Source organism: Myotis brandtii, unplaced genomic scaffold (assembly GCF_000412655.1).
Source record: "Myotis brandtii unplaced genomic scaffold, ASM41265v1 scaffold13, whole genome shotgun sequence".
NCBI classification, from domain to species: Eukaryota; Metazoa; Chordata; class Mammalia; order Chiroptera; family Vespertilionidae; genus Myotis; species Myotis brandtii.
This window is the reverse complement of record NW_005354595.1, coordinates 912,641-926,750: the sequence shown is the minus strand read 5'-3', so window position 1 is coordinate 926,750 and position 14,110 is coordinate 912,641. Positions and strand designations below refer to the sequence as shown.

At 40.5% G+C, this 14,110-nt stretch overlaps 1 protein-coding gene across 4 annotated transcripts in view; it reads right to left on the bottom strand.

The window, feature by feature from the left end:
- KIAA0368 (KIAA0368 ortholog) overlaps window positions 1-14,110 on the bottom strand; it is a 90,838-nt gene that overhangs the window by 28,666 nt on the left and 48,062 nt on the right. For all 4 annotated transcript variants that reach the window (XM_005859757.2, XM_014534394.1, XM_014534395.1 and 1 more), the window contains 11 exons: window positions 13,570-13,795; window positions 13,075-13,166; window positions 11,276-11,410; window positions 10,366-10,528; window positions 9,502-9,674; window positions 7,503-7,604; window positions 4,529-4,652; window positions 2,231-2,376; window positions 1,741-1,795; window positions 952-1,066; window positions 223-291 (listed from right to left, as the gene is read on the bottom strand). In XM_005859757.2, the coding sequence (XP_005859819.1) occupies window positions 223-291; window positions 952-1,066; window positions 1,741-1,795; window positions 2,231-2,376; window positions 4,529-4,652; window positions 7,503-7,604; window positions 9,502-9,674; window positions 10,366-10,528; window positions 11,276-11,410; window positions 13,075-13,166; window positions 13,570-13,795 (1,400 nt within the window). The remainder of the gene's footprint in view (window positions 1-222; window positions 292-951; window positions 1,067-1,740; window positions 1,796-2,230; window positions 2,377-4,528; window positions 4,653-7,502; window positions 7,605-9,501; window positions 9,675-10,365; window positions 10,529-11,275; window positions 11,411-13,074; window positions 13,167-13,569; window positions 13,796-14,110) is intronic.

Sequence of the window (14,110 nt, the reverse complement as noted above, 5' to 3'; positions counted from 1 at the left end):
TGATGACCCCAGACGTTCTTCAATAAACCTCCAGCATACAAATCTCCATCTCAGAGGCGGTTTCCCAGGAAACCCAACCTACAACATTAGGCTTTTCTCCATAGAAGTTTTCTTCTTCCACTAACACACATTGTCTAGGAGGGTGGAAATAAATTTCATGAGTGCTCTATTTACCAAACTGAAAATGTCTACAGGACTGATCCATGGATTGGACACACTTACCCATCAGGTGTTTTGCCAAGACCTCCCCCTTGAAATACCACTGTCTCTCCAGAAACTTCATGTTTAATTCTAAACCAAAACAACATTAAAAATTTATATTAGACTCAAATTTTTCATACCAGCATTCAACTAAGTGATACATTTTATTCCCAAACTGATAAAATTCCGTCAAGTAGCTACCAAGTACAAGATGTAACAGTCGACTATTCCTTTCCATCAGCCAGAGAGTTTTATAAAATGAAGTCTAGAATAAATAAATAGACCCCAATATAAAAGAGCATCCCATATAAATGCTGTCTTACATTAAAAACTACCCTTCCTACAAGGAAGAAAATATAAAGCAGCAACCAATTAAATTACGAGAAGGATATCCTCTCATACTCTTCACAGATCAGACTCTGAGTGATGTGCAAGCATCCTTGCCATGTCATCGTTTCCATTTAGCCAACAGTAATTATAGTGTATTTGTAACCCAATGCTTTAACTATCCTGAGATCATTCAGTTTTCAAAATCTGACCTACTGGCATGCTTCCAAATAGTAGTTTAGTTTACTTTCTAGACAGTAATTAAGCTGCTATCCACAGTATAGCAATCATTGACTTTCCATTTAGAAAAGACTTAACAAACAGGAATATAAAAAGTTGAATTTTCCTTCTTCCAAGCATGTTCTTAGTATGTGCAAAACTTGTCTTATGCATTCAAACCTGAAATTTTCAAGTTCACTGTACCTTTTGCCAGTCATAAGTGTTTCTACGAGCGTAGAAACCAATTCCTGTTGATCTTGTTCATTGCCCAGTTCATACACCAACCCAAGGCCTTTTGAAGCAACATCTTGGCTAAGTTCTACACAAAAATCAGACAAAATAATATTACTTTAAGAAAAATTTGTCTACTGGCCATCAAGTTGAAATTTTTAAAAACTTGTAGCATTAATCCAAAGGGATATCAAATTAAAGATATGAGACTAGAATCAATCTGCCTATTTTATTAAACATGTACTAAATCACATCAGTGGACATGGCCCCCAAAAATCCCTGTACTGAGGACTACATTCACAGTAGATCCAACCCACAAACCAAGTCAAGACTGCTGGGCCTCAGAGGATCAATGGACCCAAGTCACACACGTGAGAGGCTGACACCTCGTGGAATTCCAGTATACCCACATCCAATTGTTTTTAATGAAAAGTCAACACAAGACCATATGTTTAAAACAAGTTATAAAGTGAAGCTACTATTTAAATGCCTATCACACATACATTCGCTCTCTCCTGGCCTAGATCATAAAGAGGAAAGGAATCAGAAGTAGAAGAAAGCTATTATTTAGTAGAAGGGCTAATGTTAAAGACGGCATCAGCTCCATTTTTAAATGCAAAACTGAAGAACATGATTTAATTAGAAAATAAGTAAATAAGAATCAAGTTTCCTGTACCCCTATTTCACTAATAGATTTTTTTTTCAAAATTTGAAATGTAAGTTTAATGATGTTTGGAAATCAAATATTTACCAATAACCTACCATCATTTTCTGACAAAACGGACACAAATGCGCTCTGAATTTCTTTAAGATGAGACTGAAAGAAGAAAAGAGGCACTGAGAAAAGTGAAACTCCTCCTCTATAGGAGAACAAGAATCTTCCTCTCAGGATACACAACACCTGTAAGATCTGAGGACCCACGGCAGTCGCAAGCCCTGCAATGCTCTCCTCTAGGAGGGTGGCCAAACTACTGAAGGTGGGACCGCCTACAGGTAGTCTAATGCACATAGTCTGAGCCTCCGCATCCTCACCATTCTGGTTGTGTGCCTTCCCGTTTAGAATCATCTTCCAGCCAATAGGTATCAGCTGCCATCCTTCATTCCTTCATGTACAGTTTATGTCAAAATATCTGTTATCGGTTAATGGCCCTTACCTCAGATTGCCTCACCTTCTTACACTTTCCTTCCTACCACCCTTCAATTATTAAGATTTCATAGCGGCTTCCCAAGTAGAGCTGATCGCATGGCTTACCTTCACTTCTCTATGGGTACTCAGCTTCCTCACAAGGGAAAGGAGCCAGATGCAGGCTGCCTGCCTCACGTGTGGATTGGGGCTGGTGATATGTTTATTTAAAATCACATCCAACACCCAGGGAACCACATCATTCACTTTGGCTCCTGTGGGGGAAACAAAGAATGATGAAAAGAAATTAAAATAACCAAACAGAGTTTCCTAAAAAAGTTAAATTTTAATCAATTTACTCAATATAATAATCCTGTAATATTAAAATTTATGTGACTAAGGTGTTTAAATAAATTGCTGAAGGAACTGATAATCATTCATGTCAAAACCTAGCATAAGCTAAATAACCTTTCAAAGGTACTCAGGTTTAGTCCCTTAGAATGAAAAAGTATCCCCATAATAAAGGAAGTTCTGCATGTGCAGAGGCAGTGGGTATATGGGAAACATCCTTACCTTCCTATTAATTTTGTTGTGAACCTAAAACTTCTCTTTAAAAAAAAATAAGTATTTAGAAAAAAATTATCCCCACTCTCCCGTCTCAGCCCTTTTTCTTTCTCTATTATATCGTTCCCATCCCCCATCTAGAAACTAACACACAAACCAACCTCTTTTGACTTCACTTTCCTCTCCAGCTGTTCTACTACTTTTCTCCTTTCCTTTACTTCCTCAGGGTCCCTCACCCTCAACACCCCTGCCACTGGGGGCGGGACAGTTTGTTGTGGGCGCGGTCCTGTGCACTGTAAGGTTTAGCAGCATCCGGGGCCTCCACCTACTGGAGACCAGCGCACTGACCCTCTCCAGTGCCCGGACATTTCCAAATGTCCCTTGTGGGGTAAAAGCTCCCTCTCCTAGTCGAGAACCACTGCTTTACATCAAAACATTTCAAAATAGTTATCTGTACTCATGCTCTATATTTCTTTCCTCTTATTTTTTTCCTGAACCCACTCAAAAATCAGGCTTTTACCTTCTCCACTCCACAGAAATTACTCGTAAAAGTCAACAATTACCGTCCTGTTGCTAACTTCAATGATGACTTTTTGCTTCTCAGCTTAACTGATCTATCAGCAGGATATATGCCCCAGTTGATCCCCACCCCACCCCACCACACACCTATTCATAGATTTTCTTCACTTCACTTCCAAGACGCCTTTTCAGAGTGCTCCTTTTCACCTGTCCTTCCCTGGCTTATTCTAAACTACCAAAACCTGAAACTCTGGGGAACCCAGAGCTCTTTTGTTGAACTTCTCTTTTCTACTCACTCCCTTGGTGATCATGTCGAAGTTCATGGCCTTAACTACTATCTCTACACGATCCTCCCAGATTTCCAACCTGGAACTCTTCAACATTCCACACTCATACATCCAATTGTCTTCTAGGTCTGTCCATGAGGTTATTAGCCCCAGCTCACCTGCAAGTGCCTTGGGGCATTCCAACACAGACCAGGAGGAGTGTGGAGGAACAAGAGCCAGTGAGGCAATTTTCCCTGCTCCCTCCCACCACCACTCTACAAAAATGTATCTCCCACAGCCTTCCCCAGCGTAAGTAATAACTCCCTTCTTCTAGCACAGAGGCAGCTGGAGGGTGAACAGAAGACACTGAAGCCTCATCTATATATATAAAAGCCTAAGCAACCCAAAGACCGAACGACCAAATGACTGAACGACCAAACAACCAGTCAACCGGTTGCTATGATGTGCACTGACCACCAGGGGGCAGACACTCAACACAGGAGCTGCCCCCCTGGTGGTCAGTGCACTCCCAAAGCCAACCTCCCATGGTCCCTCCCCCCGCCGGCCAACCTCTTGCGGTCCCTCCCTCCAGCTGACCAACCTCCTGTGTTCCCTCCCCCTGGCCAGCCAACCTCCCATGGTCCCTTCCCCTGGGCCAGCCGGCCCCCCTGATCGGCCCTGATCACCATCCAGGCCTAGGGACCCCACCCATGCACAAATTTATGCACCAGGCCTCTAGTTATGTGATAAAGGGTTAGGGGATACATCATTGGGAAACTGCTATGCCTACACTTGTAAAATTGGCAAAATACACCAATCCTCATGAAAAGAGCACAAGGTACCCATACCTAACTCCCTGCTTGCTTGCCAAAAGACTAAAAAAGGAGTTCTCATTCATGACATGCTCACTCTCCTTTAACCAACTATTTCTCTGACTGAACCAAACTAAGACAGATAGAAGTATGTAAAGAAGAGTTAAAATGGAATGTATATGTTTTTCTTTAGCTTCAAATGTGGATAAAGAGAACAGAAAAGGGTTACTTGGGGATTACAGATCAATTTGCTGAATATTTGGTACCAGCAGGAGGGGAGTACTCTTCCTCAGTCACCAGCCAGGCATCCCGGGCAGCCACGGAGCTGGTTCCTATTGCAGCACTGGTAATGGCCTCACCGATAGTGAACTGAAGTTCAATCTGCTTGGCCTGCAATGAAGGAAACAAATGCCATGAATCAGAGAGAACATTTCCCAGTAGCATTCATTTTATGGAAAGGCTACTGAATACCATTTCTCTCTTTTGCCTGTACTGCTTTCAGCTAACCCAGGTGGTTCAAAAGTGAGGTAAAGTGAAGGAATGGAGAAGGTAAGATGACTTGGAGATCTTTTTCCAAGTCCATGTTGCATGCCTCTCCTCACCCTCTGTAGGGAACCATGACACAATGATTTTTTTAAAAATGTATTTTATTGATTTCTTACAGAGAGGAAGAGAGAGGAATAGAGAGTTAGAAACATCGATGAGAGAGAAACATCGATCAGCTGCCTCTTGCACACCCCCCACTGGGGATGTGCCCGCAACCAAGGTACATGTCCTTGACCGGAATGGAACCTGGGACCCTTCAGTCTGCAGGCCGACGCTCTATCCACCGAGCCAAACTGGCCAGGGCGACACAATGATGATTTTTAATCTTTGGAAGCATGATACCATTAACCTGGGGGGAAGGGCATGGACTTAGAAGCCACACAGATCTCAGTGCAAATTCTAGCTCTGTCTCTCACCAGCTTCCTACTCTTATTTAAATTGAGCCTCAACTGGTTATATGTAATACTAGAGGCCCGATGCACGAATTCGTGCATGGGTGGGGTCCCTCGGCATGGCCTGCGGGGATTGGGCCAAAACTGGCAGTCCAACACCGCCTGCCACTCCTGCCTGCAGCTCCTGTTCATCCTGGACCCCTGCATCTGCCTCGGGGTCACGCCGTCAGTCCTGATTGGGAGAGGCAGCACTCGCCAGCCATGAGCCCTGCATCTGGCACCCATCATAGGGTTGGTCGGGGGTAATGGGCTGGGACACGATCATCCCTCCGAGTGGGCAATGGGATGCCGTTGCCAGCACGGGATCCAAATCTGTCCTGCTGACACTTGCACCGGTTGTTGGGAACCACCTGGCGGCCACTTTTATGTCGTTTTTTCCTTGCTGAGTCTAGGGAGGGGAAGCGACCGCGGTGCCCAAGGCCGACTTCCAGGAAGCCAGCAGCGCTGTCAGGATCATGCTGGTGGCGCCAGTCCGTTGGTGCCTGGCCCATTCTCCAGAGATTGGACCTGCAGGACTACTGAGGGAGTGAGTGGCTGCCGCCGGGCTGGTGGGCCGCCAAGAAGGGTGGGTCAGCTGAGCAGCACTCCCACTGTTGGAGCGCACTGACCACCAGGGGGCAGCTCCTGCATTGAGCGTCTGCCCCCTGGTGGTCAGTGTGCGTCATAGCGACTGGTCGACCGGTCATTCGGTCGCTTAGGCTTTTATATATATAGATGAGCATAACACCCACCTCATCAGGCTGGAAGGATTAAATGAGGTGAATGTACAGAAAACTTCCAGTGGATACCTGATTTGTAATAACTGCACTAAAATAGCAACCACTATAATTTACTAACAACTCCTCTTTTCAATCATAAGTTACATGATATCTACAAGTTATTCTAAATGGTTCCTTAAAAAAATATAGAATAAAATATATGTCGTAAAATGTTAAAATTGGTAACCCTGGATAAAGGGTATAAAGAAGTTCTTCATACTATCCTTACAACTACGCTGTTAGTTTGAAATTATTTCAAAAATCAAATGTTAGAAAAACCCTTTTCAGGAATTTTTTTATTTGATTTTGAAATTTTGGCACAATTACGAGCACTAACTTAGCACAAAACTGGATCTCAGTTCCTTTTGGCATTGTGTACCATGAATTGAAAGAAATGGAAAAATGAAGAAATAAGATAATAAAGAACAGAGAGTAGGAGTGATATGGGAATATTGACCTTTGTGGAGAGCTTTACAAGGCATACCTAAGACAACAGTTTAGCCATTCCTAAGCTCAATCAACCAAATGAGGTGTCAAATGCTGGTATCACATGCTTCCTATTCTGAGAAAAAAGGATTTAAGGGCTTCCATCCCTGAGAAAAAGGTATTTCAACACAGAGAATCCTATATTAGGGGTTCGTTTAATGTGCCTATTTTCTACATGTTTCCGATTGTTAATAACAAAAAAGTTGGCATTACAAACAAAAACAAAACCCTTAACTCCATTTATGAATGATACGCTATCTATAATGCCTTAAGTAGTCCAGAAATAAAGAAATAAATAAAAGAAGTAAAAATAGGCACATGGGGACTCATTATATTATCTCTTTACTTTTGTGTTGTTTTATAATGAGGAGCAAAACAGACTTTGCCTTCAGTCTAGTGAGCAATTAGAGACAGTGATAAATGCTGTGAAGAAGAATGGAGGGTCATGACAGCATAGATAACTGAAGAACCTATGTACTCTAGCTTGAAGGGTCAAGGCAGGCTTTTCAAGGGGCACAGCAACAACCCAAGAAAGAAGCATGGGCCTTTCAAAAGCTAAGAGCAAAGGAAGCAGAGGCTAGTGTATACAAATGTGAGTGAGTGACAAGAATTGAGGCTGGATCAGGGGCCAGATAGGGCTGCACTCAGACCCTCATCACACTGGGCCAGCAGCTGTCAAATGGCAGGTCCTCACTACACTGGAGGACAGAGCTAAGTCATCAGACGCAAGAGCAACTAGAATAGCAGCACCCACTCCCCACATCTAAGCAACTGGGTAGATTTCCCTCCTACCCACACTGCACCATGCTTTACTCAAAAATTATGAGAAAAGGACTTTCCCACATAAGTGATTTAGTCAATGCTATGCCAATCATCGTGATGAGCCCGAGGCTGGCACTCAATAAGTACTTGGTGAATAAATAAATACAAGTTTAATTTAAAAACTCACAGCATGCCTTTTGTTTGAATGACTAATAATCAGAAAGCAATATAAATACCTCCACAGAATCCATCAGACCTTGCAAGAGGAGTTTCTGATGAGGAAAATCTCCATCCCCAACTGGAAAATATCCCAGTGTTTGGATTGCTCGTTCTTTCATCTAGAATAAAAGAGAATTATTTTTTAAAGCATGTTAACAGCTTTATCCCAGAAGAATGTTTCCAAAATGAGATGGCAGGAAGGGGGCAGTCTGTCTAAATAATAATGCAGCAGTGCATACATGGGTGTTTTTATAGTCTCCAATTTTACAGAATTATATCTGTAAGACATTGGAGGAAAAAACACAACAAACTGAGTCCATTAAGGGTCCATAGGTGCAAAAGAAGAAAAAAGAAAGCCTTTAACTAGGATTATTATCCTTCAAACCATAACAGTTATAAATGTAGGTTCTGGGCCCAAAGAGATAAACCAAAGAACTTATATATACTTATATCCATAGCCCATGGACACAAGCAATAGGGTAGTGAAGACATGGGGCAGTGAGTAGGGACTGGGAGGAGTGGGGTAAAGGGGAGGGGGAGATATCTGTAATAGTTTCAAAAATAAAAAAGTTTTTTTGTTGTTTTTTTTAAAAAGGACCTAAGATCAAATAATACATCCTGAATATTTCTGTAGCCTTTATAGGTATGTGACCTTTGTCAAGTCACTTCACCTCTCTATGACTCTGTTTCTTCATCTGGAAAACACAGATGACAACTGTACCTACTTCACTAGACCTTTTGGAGGATTCAATTAATTAATGTATACAAAGCACTTAGCAAATACCTGGCACATTACAAGTGCTCAACAGTGGTTGGTAATCCTATATAATAAAAGCCTAATATGCAAATCAACCAAACAGCAGAACGACCAGTCACTATGACGTGCACTGACCACCAGGGGGCAGACGCTCAACACAGGAGCTGCCCCCTGGTGGTCAATGTGCTCCCACAGGGAGAGCGCCACTCAGCCAGAAGCCAGGCTCATGGCTGGCGAGCGCAGCAGCGGTGGCGGGACCCTCTCCTGCCTCCACCGCAGCACTAAGGATGTCTGACTGCCAGGCCTAAGCCTTCAGTCGGACATTGCCTGAGGGCTCCTGGACTGCAAGAACACTGCAGGCCGGGCTCAACACCACCCCTTTTTTTTCCCCCCCCCCCCCGCAAAGTGCACAAATTTTGTGCACCAGGCCTCTAGTTAGTTAATAATGACAAGTAAAAACTACATTGTGGCCCTAGCTGGTTTGGCTCAGTGGATAGAGCATCGGCCTGAGGACTGAAGAGTCCCAGGTTCGATTCCAGTCAAGGGCACATGCCTGGGTTGCAGGCTCAATCTCTAGTAGGTGCAGGAGGCAGCCGATCAATGATTTTTTCTCATCATTGATGTTTTTATCTCTCTCTCCCTCTCCCTTCCTCTCTGAAATCAATAAAAATATATTTTAAAAAACTACACTGTGTAATCTTCCCAAAGACTTAAACAGGAGCTACACCAAGAATAAGATTACATATTTATTAAACTTATAGTAAACTGATCCTTCTGCCCGTTAAATCATCTCACACTTCAACACTGAGGTGCTTTGACCACAAAGGAAATGTCTTAAAGTCCATGAAAATTTTTACCTAAAACTAAGAAACTATAAATGTCCTTTCCCTCACAGATTACTCACACTGCTTACTAATGCCCAGTCTTCTTTAAACCAAACTCACTACAAGAGGTTAAGACTTAGATTTGGTCTGAAATAACAAAAATCATCAAATTATTTAACACTTTATTATCCACCTTTTGTCTGACAAAAGAACTGATGCACTTAATTAACACTGTATCTAAATCTTAATAGTTATTGCCTACATTGGAGTAACTGGGTCAGATGGTGCACACACGAAGGTTATGCACAAATCCCTAACGCACCTAGACTTTCCTCTCATTCCTTTTCACATTAAATCCTCTTCCAGCTGCAATGCCATCCTAATTACAATTCATATATAAATTTCAGAAAGGAAGGAAAAAAGGAAGAGACTTACCTTATTTGTTTCTTTACTAGAGGGTATTCTATTTAGTAAGCTTTCCACAAGATGTTGCTTGGTAAAGCCAGATCCCTCACTGGGGATTGGGAGAGGACCATTTCTGCCAATTTCACCCAGGGCTGTACAAGCAGCAATTGCAAGGAGGGGCGATGTACTGTCCAAAAATGATCCTGTAAACACATTTAGACAAAACTGAGAAGAAAATACTATTATCCTTGAAACCAAAGAAATGTATTCAAGATTTTTTAAAGACAGTAAAACAAAATCAAAGTCTGTAGTATCTTCTAGTTAATTCATTAATGTTTACTTAGTAAACATAGAAAGGGGCTATACATATAAGTATATAAACAGATAAAAAACAGCAGGAACAGGGCATAAAGCAGTGTCTTTTTTTAATGTTTGAAGTTTTTCCCATAATAGAATCATGTTGTAAAACATACAGTAAAGACAGAAGAAGGTAGTTTTGTTATTAAAGCACAGAGTTTATTTAGCATCGAGTAAGGTTTACACAAAGGCTTGTGCCTTTAAAGTTCACTACTGTAAAGAGAAATAAAAATGGTCCTATCCAGTTTGGCACAATGGATAGAACATCCGCCTGTGGATTGAAGGGTCTCGGGTCTGATTTGGGTCAGGGGGCACATGCCTGGGTTGTGGGCTCAATCCCCAGTAGGGGGTGTGCAGGAGGCAGCCAATCAATGATTCTCTCTCATCACTGATGTTTCAATCTCTCTCTCTCCCTCTCCCTTCCTCTCTCTGAAATCAATAAAAATATATTTTTTAAAAAGAAATTAAAATGCTATAATTAATTTTAACCTAATGCAAAAATTGTGACATCCCAATCAGCATAAACACATTAACTACCTATTGTCTCTGTGGCGCTCTGAATGAGTTCCTCTTGTTCAGGCAGGAAATCAGCATTTGTCTCCAGGTCTTGTTGCTCTGCCATTCTCATTTTCTTTTTAGCCAAATATCTTCCTATGGTGAATCCCAATGCGAGCACGGATCCGTGCTGTATCTCTGGGCTCTGAGTTTAACAACACAATAGCATATGTCTCTGTCTCTCTCTTACATGTGCAAGAATACACTGAAATAACTGTGTGTTTATTAGTCATCTCCCCAACAAAACATAAGGCCAAAGAATAAAGTGATCTTTGAGGTTCTACTGGATGCTAAAGAATCAGGTTTAGGGAACAAGAGAAACTTTGAGTTTCTAACACAGATAAATTCCAAGAAGTTAAGCTGAGTCTTGATTAACTTCAAGATTTAGATTCCCTAATCCCACTCCCACTCCAACTCTGGGTGAGGTGACTCTCTTCCATGTTCCTATAGCACCCAAACTTTCTTCTAGCTTATAGCACTTAGGTAACTTATGCAACTATACTATCATAATTTTCAAGCATAATTTCTTCCTATTGCCAACCAAATACAATAAACAGATCCTACTTCTAATTGCTCAAACCTCCAAACACAAAGTAAGTAAGCAATAAAATATTTGAAAGCATGTGGTATTTACTGATAGAAAAGGCACAATGATAGGCAGCAGCATATGTATTTACTCCCCATTACATTCCTAGCACCTAAAACAGTGCCAATCAGACACAAAGCACTCAAGTTTGTTGAATGAACTGATTCAATTATCTCATTTAAACTTTACAATCATAAAAGTCCATTTTACAAATGAGAATGCAAGAACTAAAAATATACTAGATATTTTTTGTAAAATTCCACTATCTCCCACCAAAAAAGAATGAAGACCATACTGGTAACATACATGATTATTTTTTGTAGTCTTTATAAGCTGTTCTATCATCAACTTCAACTCGTTTCCCGACACTGTGGATACCACCACAGAATAAAACAACGCTGCCAGTTCACGCATCTCTTCTTTACTGCTGTTCATCAGACTCTAAGTGGTATAGAAAAATAAATATTTATTTTTATATACATCTTCCTGCTGATAACATCTAACATTTAAGATTAAAATAAGTGATAAATTAAATTGTTCAATCTATTGGACATAAAAACACAAGGAAGTGAAATAAAAGTTGAATTATATACCAAAATCTATGCATTTTCATCAAAGATAGAAAGTATAAACAGGTGGAACTAATACACATATGATCTAAAACAGAGGTCAATAAATGTTTTCTGTAAAGGGCCAAACAGGCTTTGTGGGCCATGTGGTCTCTGTCATAACCCCATCCTGCCACTGCAGTGCAAAAGCAGCCACAGACAATAAACAGGGGTATCTGTGTTTCAAATCAGCTTTATGGACACTCCAAGTCTCATGTCAGGAAGTGTTATTCAAACCTCATGTCAGGAAGTGTTATTCGTTTTTGTGTTTTTTTTTTTAACCATTTAAAAACGTAAAAACCATTCTTAGCCTGTAGGCCATATAAAAACACACCAGGTTTGGCACATGGACTAGAGCTTGATGACCCCTGATCTACAAGATCAAATGTCAAAAACACTAACATCATTTTAAAATCGGCAAATATTCACAAAGAATAAAAACCTTTTAAACGAGAAGAAATTTCATGAGAGCAGATTTTCCAGAAGTATAAAACTCATACCTCTTGGTCAATTCCATTCATGTTTTCACACAGAAAAAGATAATCTGTACATTTAACCATAACTCAAGTTGAAATTACGTAGCACAAAAACTCTATGGGCCATACCCATACTAAGAAAATTATTCATTGTTTAACTGAAATTCAAATTTACCTGAGCATCTTGTATTTATTTCTAAACCTGGCAATTCTTTTATTGTGACCATGGGATGAAAACATTCTCCAACACAGCTGGTGAGAGTGTAAATTGGTACCACTCATATGGATGTGCACTGTCAAAATTGTTAAAATGCATGTACTCAACTCCACTTCTGCGGGACCCATTAAAAAACATACTTCCTCATTTTCAAAATGGCAATTGTTCATTGCAGCAGACTGGAAGTACCCTAAATGGCCATCAGTAAGGATTTAATATAAATTATGGTACATTCATACAGGGGAAAACAATGAAGCTGTTAAAGAGGATGCTTTTTCTGTAGTTACATAGGAATACCTCCATGTTTCAGTGGAAGGTAAAACAAGTAAGGTATAAAACCAAGTGACAACTGCGCTACCTTGTGTAAAAGAAGGAATAAAAATAAAAAATGCTTATTTTTATTGGTGTATATATGCCTAAGTAAACTCTAGAAGGTACACCACCTATAAATAAGTGATGACCATGTATATTTGTCAGTGAGAGAGGAAGGGACAGGAAGTTGGGGGATTTGGGTAGGTGGGAGACATTTTACATATTTTTTCTTAAACTAGATAAATCTGTTAAACTTTAAAAGACAGAAAAATCATTATTTTGTACTCATATGACTCTCAATTCATCTCTCACTCTCACCAGATGGATCATTGAGATACAATAACCTACATGTTTCTCAGTAAGTGTTTGATGATGAGAGAGTTTCAAAATGACCTAAAGACAGAACTGGTCATAGGAACACTGACATGAAGATAAAATCATGAGTCTTAAAATATGCAGACTCAAAGAGAAAGATACATGCACAGGGTATACCTTTATCCATTCTGTTTTGTCTACAAACTTGGTAGCCAGCTTTTCTGGATACACTGAGACAGCTTCCAGGAGACAGTACATGACTGGCAAACCTAAGTAAGAATTCAGAACCATTTTAATTTCAAGAGAAGTGATAAACATCAGGGATCACTAAATTCCTTTAGGAGGCAGTCCCTAGTTCTACAAAAGAAAAATTAACCTAAATAGTGTGTGACAATACAGCATATTCACAAACTGGTTATCTATACTAAGCTGGCCTGTTTTTCACACCCACTTCCAAAGTAAAAATATTATCTATTATCACCATTTACTTCTGAAAAGAGAAACAGTGCATCAAGAATGAATCAGATAAGTTTAGAAAAAGAAACAAAGACTAATGTTCAGTCACAGTAGTGAAGAGAAAAAGTAATTCTGCTATAAATTCTTAGCTGAGCTTAAAGTTCGATTTTTTTCTCAAGTGCTATAATCTCTGTCCTCAGCATCACAACCTCCTACCTCCAACACCCGCTAGCAGCTGCTGAAGCAGGCCAATGTAGATCTGAACAGGGTTGGTTTCTCCGCTCTTGGAAGAAGATGACGAGGATGTTGCCTGGTTGCCTGACATTAAAGTCCTTATATAGCGTCCAATGGCTGGGGCATGATCTTGCATATCTGCCAAACTCTGAGAGGTGGGCACCACTCCCGCACTGTGAGCTAGGCACATTCGTAAGTACAGAACTATCTAAAACAGAAGAAAGAAGAATACCAGGTAAGTTTCTCCAAAAATCAACGTGGGAGGATATTCTTCAAGTGAGAGATTGGACTCCTCTACCTTCTTCATAAAGCCATTCAAAAATCCCCACAGAAACTGAAAAACATGACCCAATATGTTAAGTGAAATTACCATAATGGAGTAAAATTTACCTGATAAGCTTTTATAAATCCAAAGAGTGTTCTTTAGTGACATTTAACATAGTTAAAATGCAAACTCAACTCCTAAAGTCTAAAAAAATTACAATACTCTGTGTATGTGTTTGTGTGTACGTGCGGGAGGGCA